Genomic DNA, 21,566 nt, shown 5'->3' with positions numbered 1-21,566 from the left:
TCTACTTCCCTTTCCTCTATGTCTGGGCAGATATGACTGGCCTTTTGCCCGCTTGCCCTCATGGGAACGGAAGGATTGAGGCTGAAAAGACGGTGTCTGTTTCTGCTGAGATGTAACTTGGGGTAAAAAGGTTGGATTTCCAGCTGTTGCCGAGACCCCCAGGTCCGTTGGACCGACCCCAAATAACTCTTTCCCTTTATACGGCCATACTTCCATGTGTCGTATGGGATATGTATCACCTGACCACTGTCGTGTCCATGACATCTTCTGGGAGATATGGATCACGCACTTATTTTGATGCCAGAGTGCACATATCCCTCTGTGCATCTCGCATACATAAATATATAATGCATCCTATTAAATGCTCTATATCAATCAAATATTTTCAGTCAGGGAAACCGACCAAGCCAACCCAGCACTGCATCTCCAGGCTGATGGCGATCGCTGGTCGCAGTATAACCACCTTATGTGTGTATATACTTTTTAGGATATTTTTCCAGCTGCCTATCAGCTGGCTCCTTGAGGGCGGCCGTATCTGGCGACGGTAACGCCACTTGATAAGCGTGTGAGCGCCTTATTCATTCCCAACGCGCCCTAACTTCTGGCGGGAAAGGGTATAACGCCAATATTTGCTATCGGGGTAAACCCACGCATCATCACACACTTTATTTTATTTTATCTGATTCAGGAAAAACTACAGGTAGTTTTTTCACTCCCACATAATACCCTTTTTTGTGGTACTTGTAGTATCAGAAATATGCAACACCTCCTTCATTGCCCTTAACGTGTGGCCCTAATAAGGAATACGTTTGTTTATTCACCGTCGACACTGGATTCAGTGTCGGTGTCTGTGTCTGTGTCGACCGACTGAGGTAAATGGGCGTTATTAAAAACCCCTGACGGTGTTTCTGAGACGCCTGGACCGGTACTAATTGTTTGTCGGCCGTCTCATGTCGTCAACCGACCTTGCAGCGTGTTGACATTCTCACGTAATTCCCTAAATAAGCCATCCATACCGGTGTCGACTCCCTAGAGAGTGACATCACCATCATAGGCAATTGCTCCGCCTCCTCCAACATCGTCCTCATACATGTCGACACACACGTACCGACACACAGCACACACACCGGGAATGCTCTGACAGAGGACAGGACCCCACTAGCCCTTTGGAGAGACAGAGGGAGAGTTTGCCAGCACACACCAAAAAAACGCTATAATTACATAGGGACAACCTTATATAAGTGTTTCTCCCTTATAGCATCTTTAATATATTTATGTCGCCAATTTAGTGCCCCCCCTCTCTGTTTAAACCCTGTTTCTGTAGTGCAGTGCAGGGGAGAGCCTGGGAGCCTTCTCTCCAGCCTTTCTGTGAGAGAAAATGGCGCTGTGTGCTGAGGAGATAGGCCCCGCCCCTTTTTCGGCGGGCTCGTCTCCCGCTATTTATTGTATTTAGGCAGGGGTTAAATATCTCCATATAGCCTCTGGGGGCTATATGTGAGGTATTTTTAGCCTTATATAGGTTTACATTTGCCTCCCAGGGCGCCCCCCCCCAGCGCCCTGCACCCTCAGTGACTGCCGTGTGAAGTGTGCTGAGAGGAAAATGGCGCACAGCTGCAGTGCTGTGCGCTACCTTTAGAAGACTGCAGGAGTCTTCAGCCGCCGATTCTGGACCTCTTCTTGCTTCAGCATCTGCGAGGGGGCCGGCGGCGAGGCTCCGGTGACCATCCAGGCTGTACCTGTGATCGTCCCTCTGGAGCTTCATGTCCAGTAGCCAAGAAGCCAATCCATCCTGCACGCAGGTGAGTTCACTTCTTCTCCCCTCTGTCCCTCGTTGCAGTGATCCTGTTGCCAGCAGGAATCACTGTAAAATAAAAAACCTAAGCTAAACTTCTCTAAGCAGCTCTTTATGAGAGCCACCTAGAATTGCACCCTTCTCGGCCGGGCACAAAAATCTAACTGGAGTCTGGAGGAGGGTCATAGGGGGAGGAGCCAGTGCACACCACCTGACCTGTAAAAGCTTTACTTTTTGTGCCCTGTCTCCTGCGGAGCCGCTATTCCCCATGGTCCTTTCAGGAACCCCAGCATCCACTTAGGACGATAGAGAAATATAGGTTGATTCATTCAAATTGTAATACACTAGGCTGTATTTGAAGTGGTATCTGCCCCCTGTTCAGCGCCGCGGATCGTGGAGCTTAAGGCTTTTCCTATATTTTCCGTTTTCGGAGGTTGTGTCTCATTGCAGTTGGCGTGCGTTCCACCGACTGTGGAACGCACGGCACTTCCTGGTTCCGTTTTGGGCGCAGGCATTAATTAATATGTTTATGGCTTATTCACACACCTTTGAGTTTGTTTAGTGAGTCATGCACTATTTTCTCATGTTGACCATATGTTGTAAGCTTCAGGCATTACTATTTATGTAACTTTTTGTGTTTCATTAGTGTTGTATGTCCCATGATGCATCAGTTTGCACAGAGTGTTTATGGGTAATGATCCAGTGTTTAATACCTCAATGTTGTGGAACACAGTTCATTCTGCTTTTTGCTGAGCTACCTTAAGGATGTTCTGTTGCTTGTCCTGAAGATGGTCCTTAATGGACCGAAACGTTGACTTTATACATATGCACCTTCTGCTATGTAGTTTTTTGTGAGTATTTGCCTATCAATAAAGAACTTTTTATCCATTAATTGGGGAGTGCGCAAATCAAAAATTCTTATATATATATATATATATATATATATATATATATATATATACACACACACACACACACACACACACACACACACACACACACACACATGCCAAATAAAATAAAAATAAAAAATGAATAAATATTTCTTGAATCACCAGCCTGATTTCAACCCTCACAAACCCAACTGTTGATTCAGCTTTGATGATCGGGTTGATGTCCAGTTGCTCCCCTTTATTTTCTAAGGATCGTTTTAATCGAAGTCCCGTGGAAATAGAAAGCATAAAATGCATATTAAAAATACAGGGAGACGCTTTACAGCAGAGACAACTATAATTTTCTACCAGTAGAGGGAGTAACATTGCTATAGCAACAGTAATTCCTCCCTATGTCTAGCTGGCCAATATACCTTCACTAAAGAGAGGCGTATACCTTCCTAAACTAAGTTTGGCGCCACTTATAGTCTTTCAAGATGTCTGCAACTTAAATTTTTTATAAACATCATGCTGTGCGCTCTGTGGCCGCCGGAGCCCTCTGTGAGATATGACAATTTGTATGCACTAGAGCAATCAGGATGTTCTGTGAGACATACTGCTTTATGAGCAAGTAATTTACTGGTATGTGCTTCATCTTTATATTCAGAGCACTTCCAAGCGACCATGACAGAATTTGTGTAATACTGCTCCACGTGTGTACACGCTGGAGCCCTGGTGCTGTGGCCACTGTTGTCCGCTCAGCGCGTCCTATCCCGCCTGGCTGCCGCCGAGCTCTGCAGCGTGCATCACCCCTTCGCCGCACGTATGTAACCTCTCCCCCGTGTATGCCGCGGACCTCCTGGACTGCTGAGCGCTGAGCTTGGCCGCGTGAGAGCCTGCCGAGGGAGGGGGGAGAGCGGGGGGCATGGCTGCAGCTGCTGCTTGCTGTGGGTTCCAGTTAACACAGTGTACTGTGTGGATGTAAAATGGAACCCTATACTGCTGACTGCAGCTGCTGTGCTCATCTAGGGCCCTGTTACTTAACCAGTACTCACTGTCCTGAATAAGTCTCTTTGCTCCGGATCTCTGGGAGAGAGATGCAGGTCCCTTCAGAAGGGATCACTGTCGCTCTAGAAACAAAGCTTTTGTCCCCCTTTTATTAGGTTGACGCAGCTTCATTTTCTTAGTAATGGAGCAGGAGCTCCCTTTCAGTGCTGTACCTCCTTGGCACAAATTTTCAAACTGAGGGATGGGGGGGGCGTGAAGGGGGAGGAGCCGGCTGTGCATAATATTTTATTTTATATTGTGCCACACCTCCGGTCTGCTAACTTCACACCCCAACTGTCTAAGGCTGTTCCAGTGTCCCCTAGTGGATGAAAGAGAAAATAGGATTTTGGTACTTACCAGGTAAATCCTTTTCTTTGAATCCATAGGGGGCACTGGAGTACTCTTGGGATATGGACGGCTTCCGCAGGAAACAGGGCACTGAATATTTAAATTTAGAACTCTCCACCTCTCCATATCCCAGAGTACCTCAGTGTTTTTTACTGAGCCAAACAGGAGCTATAGAGAGGTTGACAATGGAGAATTACATATAACATAACGGACAACAATAAAGTTGACACATAACGTTACTGACAACTAAACAGTTGACACCATAACCGATAGAACTTTATAATTTGAACCAGTCGGTGAAAGTGTGTTACCATAAGATCCCCTGAGCTTACCACAAACCAGGTAAAACTGCTCTGGGTGGGCGTCCAGTGCCCCCTATGGATTCAAAGAAAAGGATTTACCTGGTAAGTACCAAAATCCTATTTTCTTTTTCATCCACTAGGGGTCACTGGAGTACTCTTGGGACGTACCAAAGTTTCCCTTGTGGGCGGGAGAGATGTTTGGCACCTGTAACACTATGCGGCCAAAGCTAGATGCTGATGCCGCAAACGTATCAAACTTGTAACAGCGCACAAACGTGTGCACTGATGACCATGTAGCCGCACGGCAAAGCTGCGTCGTAGAAGCTCCACGACCAGATGCCCATGAAGCTCCCACAGAACATGTGGAATGAGCTGTTACTGATGTAGTCGGCTGTAACCTAGCATGAAGGTAAGCCTGACGTATGGTCAGTTTTATCCATCTGGATAAGGTCTGCTTAGAAGCTGGCCAACCTATCTTGGCAGCATCATAGAGAACAAACAACGTATCCGTTTTACGAACTGTAGACGTTCGGGATACATAAACGCGTAATGCGCGTACCACATCCAGAGTTCCAGAATGTCTGGTTAACACAGGAACTACTATTGGTTGATTGATGTGAAAAGATGACACTACCTTTGGTAAGAAAGCGGGATTCGTCCGAAATTCCGCTCTGTCATCATGAAACACCAAATACGGTGGCTTGCCTGACAAGGCACCCAAATCTGAAACATGCCTTGCCGAAGCTAAGGCTAGGAGAAAAATTAGTTTCCAAGTAATATCCACTTTCAAAATGTGAAGACTGTAAGAAATCTAAAACCAGATTCAAGTCCCATGGCGCTGTAGGTGGAATGAATGGAGGCTGTACTCTGAGGACACCTTGCAGAAAAGTGTGTACAGACGGCAATAGAGCCAATCGGCTTTGAAAATAAATTGACAACGCAGATACCTGCACCCTTAGTGTAGATAAACGCAGTCCTCCATCTAACCCCGTCTGTAGAAACAACAAAAGACGGGATAACTTGAAAGATGATGTCGGAAACTTCCGAGCTTCACACCCACCTATATAGGCACGCCAAATTCTGTAATAATGAGCTGCCGTAACTGGCTTCCGATTCTGGAATGGCCTCTCTCCTTAAGAGTGCGTTCTCAATAGCCACCCCGTCAAACGCAGCCGCGCTAAATCGGGGTAAAGGAACGGACCCTGTTGTAACAAGTCCGGACGGAGTGGGAGCGGGCAAGGATCGTGTGCGAGTAGTCCGCGGAGACCCGAGAACCAAGCTTTCCGAGGCCAATGAGGCGCCACTAGTATGACTGTGACAGACTCTCTTTTGATCCGTTTTAGCACCAGAGGGAGCAGCGGAAACAGTGGAAACAGATACACTACGCTGTACGGCCAAGCGATTGTGAGAGCATCCACCGCGGCTGCCTTTGGATCTCTCGTTCTGGACACCTACTGGTGCGTTTGGTGCTTGTGGCGAGACGCCATCAGGTCAACTTGAGGGTAACCCCACCTCTGGACCAACATGTGAAACATTTCTGGATTTAATGCCCATTCTCCTGGATGAAAATCCCGACGGCTGAGATAATCCGCCTCCCAGTTGTCCACTCCCGGAATGAACACTGCCGACAATATCACCTGGTGGTATTCTGCCCAATTGAGGATTCGAGCTACATTCCGCATTGCCATGCGGCTTCTCGTTCCTCATTGCTTGTTGATGTATGCGACTGCCGTCGCGTTGTCTGACTGCACCTGGACAGTCTGAGACCGAAGCAATTGTACTGCTTGTCGTAGCGCATTGTAAATTGCGCGGAGTTCCAGGACATTTATGGACAGCAATCTTCGTGATCCGCCCAGAGACCCTGGAGCTGACAATTTTGAACTACAGCTCCCCAACCTCTGAGACTCGCGTCTGTCGTTAGAATTATCCAATTCCAGCCGCCGCCTGCGGTTAAATTGTGTACCTTGCGCCACCAGAGTAGAGACACCCTTGCCCTTGGCGACAACCTCACCCTGTGGTGAATCTGCAGATGCGAGCCCGACCACTGTGCGAGCACATCCAGTTGAAATGGACGTGAGTGAAATCTTCCGAACTGAAGCGCTTCGAAAGCCGCCAACATTGTTCCTAAGAGGCGAATACACAAAATGTACCGAGACTGTGCGTGGCTTGAGCACTAATTGTACCAGATGTCGAATAATCTGTACTTTCTGTTGTGGTAGGTAAATTCTTTGATTTACCGTATCGAGACTCATACCTAGGAATTGAAGTCGTTGAGACGGAATTAGATGTGATTTCTTGAAGTTGACAATCCAACCGTGGTGAACCAGTACATTGTACGTCAGCAGCGCATGTTGGAGGAGCATCTGTTGAGACGGAGCTTTTATGAGCAGATCGTCTAAGTACGGAACAATTGTCACTCCCAGGGATCTGAGATGAGCTATCACCACAGACATCACTTTGGTGAATACCCGAGGCGCTGACGAGAGGCCAAACGTAGAGCCTGAAACTGGTAATGGTTGTGGCGTATTGCAAAACGCAAGAACCTCTGATGAGGTGACCAAATCGGAATGTGTAAGTACGCATCCTTGAGATCTAGCGCAATCATGCATTCTTGTGGCTTTAAATCTGCAATTACTGACCGCAGAGATTCCATCTTTAATCTGTAGTAAGCGACTTACTGATTGAGACCCTTTAAGTTCAATATTGGCCTGACGGAGCCATCCGGCTTCGGTACCACAAACAGACTGGAATAATAACCCTGACCTTGTTGTTGTACAAGGCCTGGAATTAAAACTGCTGAATCCAGCAGAGACTGAATGGCAATTTGCCAAACCGCCTTCTTGTCGTCCGACAGAGGCAGTCCTGTCTTGAAAAAGCGCAGTGGCGGGAGACGGCTTTGTTTTAACACTAAATTGCAGATCCATCCATCAGTGGATGTCTGGAACCCCGGCAAATGTAACGTCTGAAGGCGTGCTCCCACAATTGGAAATCCGAGATAGCCTGGGAGCCCGTTAAGCCACTGGCTTGTTGGTGACCTTAGCGCCCTGACGTTACTAGGCGTGGCTGTTTCTCTACCACAGCCTTGAAAGGACTGAAGTCTAAAGGATTTGAACGCCGGGCCAGAGTATTTCCGTCTCGGTACCGGAGGAGGCAATGGCAGGAAACTAGACTCCCCCCCCCCCCCCATTCATTTGTCCAATTTAGGACCACACAACTTCTGGACACCGTATTCTTTTGACCTCTGACTCCGCTTGGCAAGAACGCAGCCAGAGTGCTTGTCGTGCTGTAACTAGCGACGATGAAAAGCGAGAAGTGAGCTGACAGCCGGCAGCAGAAGCTGTACATAGATACTCATCAGCTTCTCAGATTTGATTAGCGATAAGTATAACGTGTTCTGTTATCCATACAATTAGCGCCTTAGTGACCCAAATGCCCTTCTATCTTACGTCTGAAGGGTCTTTATAAGGTTTGACACAGACGAATCCACCAATGGCGGATTCTCCAATGTAGATGTCACTGACTGTGGAAACGGGTAACTAGACTTAAATCTGTGAGGTATAGAACCGGTTATTCGGTTCTTTCGTGTTTCTACCAACATCTTATTAAGATATTCCTAAATAAGAACCCCATTGGAGATATCTGTCGTTTAGTAAATACGACTTTATTATATGTCAGAGGCTCCTTAGTCTCTGTAAACTTCAGAGACTGACGCACTGGCCTGATGAGATTATCAATGTCTGGGCTGTCAAAAGCTGCACTGACTGCTGGTCTAATTTGCCCTCCTCACCCTTATTTAGCGCAGTGAGGTCTGGCATAAAATCGTCAGACTGCAACATAGCAGAAACGGGTAAATTATAAGACAAATTAAATGTATCCCTTGTACCCAAAGTGAACTTGGACCTTTGCAAAGGCTGAGACTCCTCCGTTAGTTCTGGCGGTCTCACCCGAGACTCCGATCTTGCCGCTCGTGTCGAGTGGCGGCCAATTCGGATTTCAACCCAGCCATTACATTTGCTTAACATAGGATCCGGGAATGAAACCGGCTTCCGGAGTGGAAACCTACAAAACATACTGTACATGTGGTAGATTCATGTACAGACATTGCAGTAAAACTTTTTTAGTGTTTGCTGGTGCCTTACTCATTATGCAGACAGACAACACAATAGACAAGGACAGACACTTGCACGACTCAGTAAAATTGTTACTTAAGGTGTGTAATATATATATATATATATATATATATATATATATATATATATATATATATATATATATATATATATATATATAGCCGAAGTGCAGTTCACATGGCCAGCCTATATGAAACCTGAACCAAAATTCCCACTAACACCCCTGCGCCTCCGGTGGAGTAGAGATGTAGGACAGGAATGTTCTGGAATCACAAACTGGAAGAAACAGGAAGCATGGTTAAAATGGCCCCCATGCCATGCTTACAGTTATAATCACAGGTCAGGTTACAATACATCCTGTATAACCAGTACCTGACTGCAGTGTAATATAGGCTTAGTAGTCTATTAATATAATGGATCTATGCATATGAAATCTGGCAGCCTGTCATGCAGCCTATTCTTCCCATATAAGTTTTTCTCCCTTGCAGCAGCGCTGCCTGTGAGCAGACTTGTCCCCCCCCCCCACCCCTCCCCCTGTGCTCCGTGTAGCGCTGTGTCTCAGCGGGAAGCGATTGCCGGGAAGCTGACCTTGGTGTCATTACAGGGAGGCGGGGGACGCTTATGAAGAGAGCGGCCGTGCGAACTGAGTTCGGCTGGCTGGAGTGGCGCGTAGCGGCTTCCGGCGGCGCTAGTGTGAGCGCTGAGCTGCGGCGGTTCGCCCCCTCTTAGCGCTGGTACTTTGATGTACGTCGGACGGAGCGGCTGGGGCGGGTGGGCAGTATTAGCGGCGGGTGCGGGCGGCGGTTATAACACGGACCCCACACAGCGGGGCGGCAGCGTGCGCTGACCGCCCCGTCCCCCCCAGCATACCTTGTCTCCTTGTAGGGAGGGCTGCGACGGGGCTTCTTTCTGTAAACTCCGTCCAGCTCTTGCAGCAGGCAGTGAGCTGCGTGTGGCTGTGAGGGTGCTCTTTGTGAGGACCGACACGCCATGCGCTGCCTCTGTGCAGCGGCACTATCCCGGACCCATGTTTTTAGTAGAAACTGGGAAGGGATGTGTTTAAGTTGTAATAAAAAAGTAAAAATGAAAAATTAAAATCAAAATCAAAAAATATTCAAAGAAAAATGTGGGTCCCCACACAAGCCTTGTTAGTGCAGTGAGCACAGAAATAACACTGAGGTACTCTGGGATATGGAGGGGTGGAGAGTTCTAAATTTAAATATTCAGTGCCCTGTTTCCTGCAGAAGCCGTCCATATCCCAAGAGTACTCCAGTGACCCCTAGTGGATGAAAAAGAAATGATATGCGGCATGCCTATATTCTGTGTGCGACTGTGACTGTACCTATGTATGAAATGCTAGGTTAGTGATTTCCTGGAAATCACAGTAATATAGCATTTCGCATACGGACACAGCCACAGACGCACACAGAATATAGGCATGGCTCATATACTATTGAGCATAAGTTGCTTGTGGGTCCTAGTCACATAGCGACGCAAATAAGATGTTAGCAGAGCTGCCAGCTGACTCATGCCAGGCATGTCCTAATGCATGGCATATTGAGGCAAGATGTATAAAGACAAATATGTATGTAATGGCTGCTTCCCTGCATTCAAAAAGAGGTGAAGGTAAACCACAACTTTAATATTGTGCTGATCGGACTAGAGGAGGACGGATCCTACTCAACGCTACAGTACCGCCTCCAAGTGCACAGTGGAGCTGGACTGTCAATGGACACTGCACTCAGGGACCCAGACACAGACCTGTATCAGCCTGAGCGGGTCCCTCCGGAGGCTCTTTTGATGCAGACAGTCTTTGGTAGTACATAGCCTGCCTTTGGCCGGCAACAGGAGCAGAAACAGCCCCTGGAACAAACACCCGGCTCCAACAGGCACTTACAGTAAACTAAACAGGTCAGGTGGGGTAGAGAAGAAGGAGCCATGTTCAAATCACCTAAGATGATTAAAGTGCCCACACATCACCATCTATACCTTGTGTACTCCAGTGGATTAAGGAGAAAGGAGCTTAGGGGACATGCATAAAACCCTTGGCATTTACATACAGAAGACATTCTCCCATTGAATTCACTGTACCATGGCAGCATAGTACAACAAGATGATCAATTCATTTATTCAACATTCAGCTGTAGAATCACACATCCTAGCATGTCCTTCCACAGTTTTGTTATTAAAGCATGCTAAAACGGTGATAGGTCATGCTGGGATGTGTAGTTCTGCAACAGCTGGCAGGCCGCATGTTGAATACCCCTGGTCTACAACAAAGAAAGTACAGTTCCATATGCAATCAAATGGTAATGCTTGTCACATACAGTTCAAGGTATCTATATTCATTTGATGATGCAAGCCCTTAGGGCCAAGAACACATTTCAAATATTAGTCACACTTGCTTAGAAAAATACTTTTTAGTCTCTCAATACACAAACTATTAACTCTAACTTTAATTGTGTGTACTGTGTGGAGTCACACTCTTCCCTAACTATTTTGCTCTCTGCTTATGAGCATTAGCTTGCTCCATAGATAGAACGCTGGGCACAAGGAGATGCCCTTCTGAGATGTAATCAAGTCTACTGACACATTTCTTCATAAATACCCATAAAGATCCCCTTGCCATTAAGAGTGAAGTAATACGCAATGCTTGTGAGGTGCAGAAAATACATTCTGAAAAAAAATATATGAAGCATAAAATGATGCAATCAGAGTGAAAGTGGGTTTTAAAAGTATGTTAAGTAGATCGTAAAATTAAATAAAGCATTAAGTTAATTTTAACTGCAAGCTAGTGATTTTGTGTCATTTCTTCTGCTAGAAAGCAGCGTTATTCATTAATAAAGATTTAAAAAATGTAGACATTTATATAACAGAAATACGTGGTCAACGGAAAATATTTATAGCTGTAAGCCCACAGCAATAATATATAAGTGTAGGGGTTTACTAATGGTATTGAACTTACTAAGATCTTCTGCTAGTTGGACCCTCTTTCCTATTAGCAAGTTAACTTTTTTATCGCTGTCTTCAGCAAAGTCTTCCAGCACCTCCTTCACATTCTTCTCTAACCGCCTTACTGCATTAAAGAGAAAAGTGGAGAAACAGTTTAGCAGTAATAAACATTTATGTCAACTCCACTTAAATGGAAGTTACAGTAGTCTGTGCAAATTTCAAATAATACAGGTCTAATAGTTTTCTTCCATATAAATATGAAGCCGTCAAACACACAGGATGTTTCACAAGTAGTTATACAACAAATGTTTTGAACAGCTTATAAATATACCCAAAAAGTGGCCATCAATAAACCATGACTCCTACAACAACTGCTTCTGCCTATTCTCAGACTGTATAAGGTACAGTACATAAGACCCAAGCAAATAAATCAGCGCACAAATGTTAAGGGAATAAACAGTGGTTAAAAAAAAAAAAAAAGAGAACACTATTAGAGAAAAGTAAGAAAATGTGGAACACTACAGTACAGCTAACTTCAGATAAACTAATTATCAAGTAACACAATCAAATACTTCCACAGCTATAATACATTACTGAACTGAGTGAATTATTATCCTCTAAGGCCTGGTTCAAACAAAAGTTTTTATAGGCATTAAAAAATGCTAATTGGGAATGTCTATGACAAATACTGTACTCTTGCCTGTCTAAATTTAAACATACGAGAATACAGAGATAATACAAAGATATTGATATAACCCATTAATTGGATATTCCCAAAGACTTTTAATAAAACAGACAACAAATTATCAGGCAACTGTAATAGACCACAAAATAATAAAAAAATGACACTTGGGCTTTGTTAGCTCTAAGTAAAGAGGGCTGCTCTTCTGAGTTTAGATATAGAAGAAGAAATTTCTTTTCGGTTTTAAAAAGTTAAAGCGTTATTGCTTAGGAAGCGTTTCTAATGGATTTTTTAGTTACATAGTTTTTTATCCATTTCAATAGAAATCTTAGGCAATATCTGTGCATTTTTTTGAAGTTTACATGTGTTTAAGCATGGATAGGTAAAATAGGTTGCCATAGTTATTAATATTCAGCATTTTATAGGAAGTACAAAAGCAGTTTGTATGTGCCAAATGCCTATATAAATCTTTGTTTGAAAAGGGCTTAACAGTATAAAATGCAAAATGATTTCAACTGATAAGCAGACATTCCATTATAATTGTACATCCTCAGTACAAGATATGGAATACTCTTCCGACACAGATGATGATGATGATGATTTCTCAGACGTTGCTTAGTACCGTGGTCACAGGCCTTTTCATGCACCCCTGTGTAATCTCAATTGTTCTAAACCTGTGTCAACTGCTCCTTAAGGCCAGTACTCACTGGCCGATGTCAGAGAGATGTGTGCTGAGCGAACCGCTCAGCACACATCTCTCCCGGCGCTCAGCACAGCGCGATCTGTGCTGAGCGTGCGGGGGGAGAGGGGGGGGCGCTCACTTCACCCAGCGGGTGAAGTGAGCGACCCGCTAGATTGGCCTGCATGCAGGCCAATCTAGCAGCAGCGATAGCGATGCGCGGGGCTGCGCATCGCTATCGCTGAGGGGGCTACACACGGAGCGATCGTGCTTAAAATCTAAGCAATCTAGTCAGATTGCTTAGATTTTAAGCAGCGATCGCTCCATGAGTACCCCCCTTTAGTAATTTATCAGCCAGTGTCAGGTGACTAGTATGCCTTTAAAAGCCATAATATTTGTGGCAGGCATACAATAAACCTAGTGGGCATATTTGCAGTTATATTATGTGTGATACAGTTGCCAGGTTTTAATTTTTAAGGCTTTGTGATAGTGTAGGACCAGCATGAAGATGGGGTACCTTGGCGAGCGGTTTGCAGGCTTCCGTGCATTGGCCAATTCATTTATTTATTGATGTTGTGAGGACAAGTGAGCTTGCTATGGTGAGTGCTGAATTTTCTATTTGTATGTATTTGGGTAGGTGGCCATGGGCTGCATGCACCCCACCCTATGAGTGGTGAGTGCAGACACTGCACCCCGCTTCTGGGGTGGCGAGTGCTGTGGTTTTCTATATTTGTTTGTAAATATATATATATATATATATATATATATATTCTTGATATGTGGCATAGGTAATCAATACATCATATTGATGGTTCTTTTGTGTTTCAAGTCATACCTTCTGAGTTCGTAAGCTGCTGCCTTAAGGTGTTTGCTGTGATCCCCAACATCCTCTGTATTCTCCAGAACAGGACTACATCATTGCACTCCAACTAAAATAACAACATAAATCAACATACAAATACAATTAAATATTTCCAGATCACAAAAAAAACAAAAAAAATAAGAATTTACTCACCGGTAATTCTATTTCTCGTAGTCCGTAGTGGATGCTGGGTACTCCGTAAGGACCATGGGGTATAGACGGGCTCCGCAGGAGACTGGGCACTCTTAAAAGAAAGATTAGGTACTATATCTGGTGTGCACTGGCTCCTCCCTCTATGCCCTCCTCCAGTCCTCAGTTAGAGAAACTGTGCCCGGAAGAGCTGACATTACTAGGAAAGGATTTGGAATCCAGGGTAAGACTCATACCAGCCACACCAATCACACCATACAACTCGTGATAACTATACCCAGTTAACAGTATGAACAATAACTGAGCCTCTCTCAACAGATGGCTCATACAATAACCCTTTAGTTAAGCAATAACTACATACATGTATTGCAGAGAGTCCGCACTTGGGACGGGCTCCCAGCATCCACTACGGACTACGAGAAATAGAATTACCGGTGAGTAAATTCTTATTTTCCCTGACGTCCTAGTGGATGCTGGGTACTCCGTAAGGACCATGGGGATTATACCAAAGCTCCCAAACGGGCGGGAGTGCGCGGATGACTCTGCAGCACCGAATAAGCAAACTCAAGGTCCTCCTCAGCCAGGGTATCAAACTTGTAGAATTTTGCAAAAGTGTTTGAACCCGACCAAGTAGCAGCTCGGCAAAGTTGTAAAGCCGAGACCCCTCGGGCAGCCGCCCAAGAAGAGCCCACATTCCTCGTGGAATGGGCTTTTACTGATTTAGGATGCGGCAGTCCAGCCGCAGAATGTGCAAGCTAAATCGTGCTACAGATCCAGCGAGCAATAGTCTGCTTTTAAGCAGGAGCACCCAGCTTGTTGGGTGCATGCAGGATAAATAGCGAGTCAGTTTTTCTGACTCTAGCCGTCCTGGAAACATAAAGTTTCAGGGCCCGGACTACGTCCAGCAACTTGGAATCCTCCAAGTCCCTAGTAGCCGCAGGCACCACAATAGGTTGGTTCAAATGAAACGCTGATACCACCTTAGGGAGAAATTGGGGACGAGTCCTCCATTCTGCCCTTTCCATATGGAAGATCAGATATGGGCTTTTACATGACATAGCCGCCAATTCTGACACACGCCTAGTCCAAGTTAAGGCCAAAAGCATGACCACTTTCCACGTGAGATATTTTAGCTCCACGGTCTTAAGTGGCTCAAACCAGTGGGATTTTAGGAATCCAACACACGTTAAGATCCCAAGGTGCCACTGGAGGCACAAAAGGGGCTGAATATGCAGCACCCCTGTAACAACGTCCGAACTTCAGGCAGTGAAGCCAGTTCTTTTTGAGAGAAAAAGGGATAGGGCCGAAATCTTGGCCTTTATGGATCCTAATTTTAGGCCCATAGTCACTCCTGACTGTAGGAAGTGCAGGAATCGACCCCCCTGGAATTCCTCTGTAGGGCCTTCCCGGCCACACACCAAGCAACCTATTTTCGCCATATACAATGAAAAAGTCTTGCTGTCACGTCTTTCCTAGCCTTTATCAGCGTAGGAATAACTGCATCCGGAATGCCCTTTTCCGCTAGGATCCGGCGTTCAACCGCCATGCCGTCCAACGCAGCCGCGGTAAGTCTTGGATCAGACAGGGTCCCTGTTGCAACATGTCCTGACTGAGAGGCAGAGGCCATGGGTCCTCTGAGAGCATTTCTTGCAGTTCCGGGTACCGAGTCCTGCTTGGCCAATCCGGAGCAAAGAATATTGTTTACACTCCTCCGTTTATTACAATTCTCAGCCCTTGGGTCTGAGAGGAAGAGGAGGGAATATATAGACCGACTGGAACACCCATGGTGTTACTAGTGCGACCACAGCTATCGCCTGAGAGTCCCTTGACCCAGCGTAAAACCTTTTTTATCTTTTTATTGAGGTGGGACGCCATGTAGTCCACCTGAGGCAGTTTCCATCAATTTGCAAAACTGCGTGAAGACTTCCTGATGAAGTCACCACTTTCCCGGGTGGAGGTCGTGTCCACTCCCGGAATGAACACTGCTGACAGTGCGCTTACTTGATTCTCCGCCCAGCGAAGAATTCTGGTGGCTTCTACCCTCGCCACCCTGCTCCTTGTGCCGCCCTGGCGGTTTACATGAGCCCCTGCGGTCTGACTGGATCAGAACCGGTTGGTCGCGAAGCAGGAACTCCGCTTGACTTAGGGCGTTGTATATGAACCCACTTGTAGCTGAACTTACGAAGGCATGTCCCCACCGGGCCTAGCTCCGCCTGTGGAGCCCCAGCGACATGCGGTGGATTTTTGTAGAGGCAAGGGAGGACTTCTGTTCCTGGGGACTAGCTGTGTTGTACAGCTTCTTTCCTCTGCCCCCGGCTCTGACAAGAAAGGACGCACCTCAGACTTTCTTGTTTCTTTATTCGAAAAGCTGCATTTAATAATGTCGTGCTTTCCTAGGCTGTGCAGGAATATAAGGCAAAATATCAGAATTACCAGCTATAGCTGTGGAGACCAGGCCCGAGAACCTTTCTCCACACAATCCTCAGCCTTCCATATGCCTCTTAAGTCGGCATCATCTGTCCAATGTATATTCTACAGGACACGTCAAGCAGAAATCGACATAGCTTTTGTCTCTAGGACCCAGTATACTCATGTCCCTTTGGGCATGCTTTATAATTATATATCTATCACTTAAGACAGCATCTTAAAATATTTATATGCATACTAGGGTCTCAATCTCTGCTGATAAGGTACCTGTCCACGCTGCCACAGCGCTATAAACCCATGCCGACACAATCGCCGGTCTGGGTAGTATACTAGAATGTGCACACTATCTGCAGGATCCCTGAGAATAGCTAGTGCAAACAGGACACCCAAGGGGAAGATTCTCAACACATCCTGGCCCTAGTGGGGAAAGGATACAGCCTGAGAATTCTCTTGTGGGAAGCTGCCATCTCTTGTCTGGAGATTCCTACTCTTTTTCCTCATGAGAGGAGGGAAATTTACCTCAGCATTCTTCCCCTTAACATGTGTACTCTCGTGTCAGGGACAGATGAGTCATCAGTGATATGCAAATCATCTTTTATTCCAATAATCATATATTGAATATCTTTTAGCCCTCTTGGCTGTAACTTTGCATTATCGTAGTCTACAGTGGAGTTAAACTCCGTGTCGATACTTTGTTATTTTGGATAGTGAGCATAGAGAGACTCTGAAGGACTCTGTGACATAGGGACAGACCAGGCTAGATTTCCTTCTGTTCCCTAACCTTTTGTGCAATAATTTTACCTCAGCACTTACACATATCCAAACAGGTGTCGGCGTTGTTGACGGAGACACCCTCCCACACAATTATCCGCTCTATCACCTCCTTAGAGGAGCCTTTTACCTCAGACATGTCGACACACGCGTACCGACACACCACACACACAGGGGATGCTCTATTTGAAGACAGTTCCCCCACCAGGCCCTTTGGAGAGACAGAGAGAGAGTATGCCAGCACACACCACAGCGCTATATAATACAGGGATGTACACTATACTGAGTGATTTTTCCCCTATAGCAGCTTATATACACAGTTTTGCGCCTAAATTTATGTGCCCCCCCTCTCTTTTTTACCCTTTGTGTACCAGGATACTGCAGGGGAGAGCCTGGGGAGCTTCCTTCCAGCTGAGCTGTGAAGAGAAAATGGCGCCGGTGTGCTGAGGAAGAAGGCCCGGCCCCCTCAGCGGCGGGCTTCTGTCCTTTTATGTACTTTAATGGCGGGGGTTAATGCACATATACAGTTTATCAGACTGTATTATGTGCTTTTCGCCAAGTAAGGTAATCTAATTGCTGCCCAGGGCGCCCCCCCCCAGCGCCCTGCACCCATCAGTGACCGGAGTGTGTGGTGTGCTAAGGGAGCAATGGCGCACAGCTGCAGTGCTGTGCGCTACCTTAATGAAGACCGGAGTCTTCAGCCGCCGATTTTCAACTTCTCTTCGTTCTTCTGGCTCTGCAAGGGGGATGGCGGCATGGCTCCGGGACCGGACGACCGAGGACTGGGCCTGTGTTCGATCCCTCTGGAGCTAATGGTGTCCAGTAGCCTTAGAAGCCCAAGCTAGCTGCAAGCAGGTAGGTTCGCTTCTCTCCCCTCAGTCCCACGTAGCAGTGAGTCTGTTGCCAGCAGATCTCACTGAAAATAAAAAACCTAACAAATACTTTCTTTTCTAGGAAGCTCAGGAGAGCTCCTAGGGTGCATCCAGCTCTGGCCGGGCACAGATACTAACTGAGGTCTGGAGGAGGGGCATAGAGGGAGGAGTCAGTGCACACCAGATATAGTACCTAATCTTTCTTTTAAGAGTGCCCAGTCTCCTGCGGAGCCCGTCTATACCCCATGGTCCTTACGGAGTACCCAGCATCCACTAGGACGTCAGAGAAATGTTCTTAACAAAAAAAAAAAGATGGGCTATAACATTATTCATTTTCTCAATTGTATTCTGTGTATGAACAGAAATCAGTTAAGTCTATGTAACTTATGTACATTTCCATCTGCACATAACGTGATCTGGAGCCACCTAAACACCAGGGAGTGGCAGGTTAAGTATTTTCCCAAGGACTAGCCTAGTCTTGTTTCAGTCTCCATCAACTGTGTGGCATGTTTAAGGTTTCTATTACAGGATCAGCCAGAGGTAATCACAAGTTCTTAAAATAAAAACTTGGAGAGAAGAAAATATATTGCCGTCACACACTCCTCTTAACGGATGACAGCACAAAGTAGTTCCAAAGATTGTAATTTGTACATGATAAAGTGCACATCAGCAAGAACACTTGTTGTCTTATGACTATATCTAAAATAAAGTACATGTTTTACAAGATAGTGCTGCGTTTCTAATGGACCAGCAACACAGTCTGTCACTTCTGACGTCCATTTACACATCAAGCACACCATACTGTGGAGCTGATCCTGGGCAAAAATTGAAGGGCAGCAAAGAAAAGACCAAGAAAGGAGGTATTTACTTCCAAGATGCCATCTAGTATATGCAACATTGGAGTTTATTACATCAGAGGGCATATATTTTAATGGCCTTAACCTATAAACTAGTAGGGGTCATGCTATAAGTATTGTAGAAAATCTATTTGAAAACTTATTTTACCAAAGTATAAATGGTTTATCATTTTATAACACTGGCATTTCACATAGCTTGTATAGTCATCTCAACCAGAGCAGACTTACAGTACAACTAACTTTCTACACACAGGAGTAAGGCTAGTGACACATCGCGATGAGGCATATGTTTATTGATACAAGTACAGAAAAGAACACAATGTTTTGGGCGCAATTCGCCTTTTTCAGATGTGGCGTAAGCACCTGAAAAAGGGGCAACATTAATGAAAAGTTATGTTCCATTCTATGCTTGTTTTGGAGATGTAGCAATAACTAAGATCAGGGTGCTGTTGAAAACTTTTTGAACAATAAAGGAATTAAGAGGCAGTACATTATTATTGTAAAGCTAATTTAGCTTATTTACTAGAGCCACACAAATACAGAGACCATCTGCAGGCTGTTTATAGAAGAAAGGCTTGATGCATAACCCCTATATATGCACATTGAAAGAACCCATTTAATGGGCTCAATATTCACCCAAAACAAAGCCTATTAATTGACAAGCAACTAGTGGCATCATTGAGACACAGGCTTGTAGCTAATTAACAGTCTGAACACTGGTTCATATAACAAAATGGCTTCCCCCATTGTGTGCAGGTGTCAGGTAGACTTTAAAACCTTAACAATGTTTTTTATTGGAACTGGTTATCGTGCACTCTCTCAGTAAAATCACACTTTAGATGACAAATATCTTACCTCTGAGTCTACAAAATGTCTCTGATAGTAGTAGAATCCTCTTCTACAAAGATTACAGTGACCGAGAGCAGATTTCAAGAAATGCCTTCTGTAAACTTGGTGCCATGTGTCTTTGATCTGGGCAGGTACACAAGTACAGTAGGATAGTTTATGCAAGGTCATTCATGAGCTGTTAAACACAGTGATTTGTCAGCAGAAACTTTTACATTTATTTTAACACTAAACCCAGCTCTCATTTCAGAAGTAGCCACGGAGACTGGCAACCTAGTAACAAGTCTGTGGGTGTTTAACATTAATTTTATCTGCTCACAGTTTTTGAATAGAGTTTACAAGCACTTTTAACAGTTGGAATTAGTTTCAGCAGTACAATACGGTTTATTTTGCAATGGTGATGTGTACATTCTATCTTGTAAAGTGCCAAAGTCATTTTTAAGTAACAAATTAATTCTACCCATCTCCATCTGATACTCACCAAAACTGGGTCCACCTCTACACCACGGGTTTCTAGATTCTTTCTGACAGTGGTGACTTCATCACTGGCCAGATATGCTGGGTGGTCCTCGTTAACGTTCAGCATCTTTTCAAGCTCATTTTTGGTTTCATTCCGTATGGTCTTTAGTGGGGAGACAGATGTTTCAGATAAAGGTCAACAGTTAACACATAGTTTAGACTTTCCTGTCACCTGAACTTACCTGCTCTGGAGCACGAAAAGTCCAAGAAAACCATCTCTCTTTCCAATCTGGACCTACCATATCACGTATGACTGATTCAGCTGTAAATATAAATCTAGCATTAGGGAGATAAACTAAAAAAAAAGGCTTTTAAATCAACTGCAGCAGTCATGTAAACAGTTAGAGGTACGACAGTAAAGAATGAATAGGGACAGATGTGGCAGAAAGTTGGATTTTAATTACCTAACAGTAAATTTTCTCGTAGTCCATATGGGATATTGGGGAGACTTAGTACAATGGGGTATAGATGGGGTCCAAAGGAGCCGGTGCACTTTAAATTTCTTCAACTGGATGTGCTGGCTCCTCCCCTCTATGCCCCCCCTCCCACAGGCAGTTATAGGTAAAACAGTGCCCGAAGGAGAAAGGACATACTTGAGAGAAGGATACACCAGCACACCACTAACATAAAACGACCAGCAACAGCTGAATAGGTAACCATATAAATGAGAACCTGCAGAAAAGTCAACGCACTGAGGTGGGGGCTCAATATCGCTTATGGACTACGAGAAAAGGATTTACCGGTAGGTAATTAAAATCCTATTTTTTTTCTAGGATCCATAAGGGATATTGGAGAGACTTAGGGGGTAATTCAGAGTTGATCGCAGCAGCAAAGTTATTTTGTTTCTGTGCAGGGTAAATACTGGCTGCTCTATTTTTACACTTAGATTTCAGTTTAAACACACCCCACCCAAATCTCTCTCTCTGCACATGTTATATCTGCCCCCCTCCCTGCAGTGCACATGGTATTGCCCAACTGCTAACAAATTTGCTGCTGCCATCAACTCTGAAATAGGCCCACAGTACGATGGGAACGTCCCAAAGCTTTCAGAACGGGCGGGAATGTGCGGAGACTTCTGCAGCACTGCCTGCCAAAACTGGGTATCCTCTTTGGCCAGGGTATTGAAACTGTAGAACTTCACAAAGATGTTCTTCCCCGACCAGGTAGCAGCTCGGCATAGTTGCAAGGCCGAGACTCCATGGGCAGCCGCCCAGGAAGACCCCACTGACCTTGTAGAGTGGGCCTTCAGAGACTGTGGAACAAGCAAGGTTGCAGACACATAGGCCTGTTGGATAGTAAGCCTAAGCCAACGAGCAATGGACTGCTTCGAAGCAGGGCAACCCTTTTTCTGTGCATTATAGAGCACGAATAAGGAATCAGTCTTTCTGATCCGAGCCGTTCTCTTGACATAGATCTTCAAGGCTCGCACAGCATCCAATGCCTCCGGAGGAGCAGAAG

At 45.3% G+C, this 21,566-nt stretch overlaps 1 protein-coding gene across 2 annotated transcripts in view; it reads right to left on the bottom strand.

Moving 5' to 3' along the window:
- The window catches only part of OPA1 (OPA1 mitochondrial dynamin like GTPase), a 255,182-nt gene that overhangs the window by 61,338 nt on the left and 172,278 nt on the right, over positions 1-21,566 (bottom strand). For both annotated transcript variants that reach the window (XM_063916412.1, XM_063916413.1), the window contains 5 exons: positions 20,291-20,370; positions 20,071-20,211; positions 19,599-19,715; positions 13,640-13,733; positions 11,457-11,567 (listed from right to left, as the gene is read on the bottom strand). In XM_063916412.1, coding sequence (XP_063772482.1) covers positions 11,457-11,567; positions 13,640-13,733; positions 19,599-19,715; positions 20,071-20,211; positions 20,291-20,370 — 543 coding nt within the window. The remainder of the gene's footprint in view (positions 1-11,456; positions 11,568-13,639; positions 13,734-19,598; positions 19,716-20,070; positions 20,212-20,290; positions 20,371-21,566) is intronic.

This window comes from Pseudophryne corroboree, chromosome 4 (genome assembly GCF_028390025.1).
Source record: "Pseudophryne corroboree isolate aPseCor3 chromosome 4, aPseCor3.hap2, whole genome shotgun sequence".
Taxonomy (NCBI): Eukaryota; Metazoa; Chordata; class Amphibia; order Anura; family Myobatrachidae; genus Pseudophryne; species Pseudophryne corroboree.
This window is presented reverse-complemented; position numbering and strand designations above follow the sequence as displayed.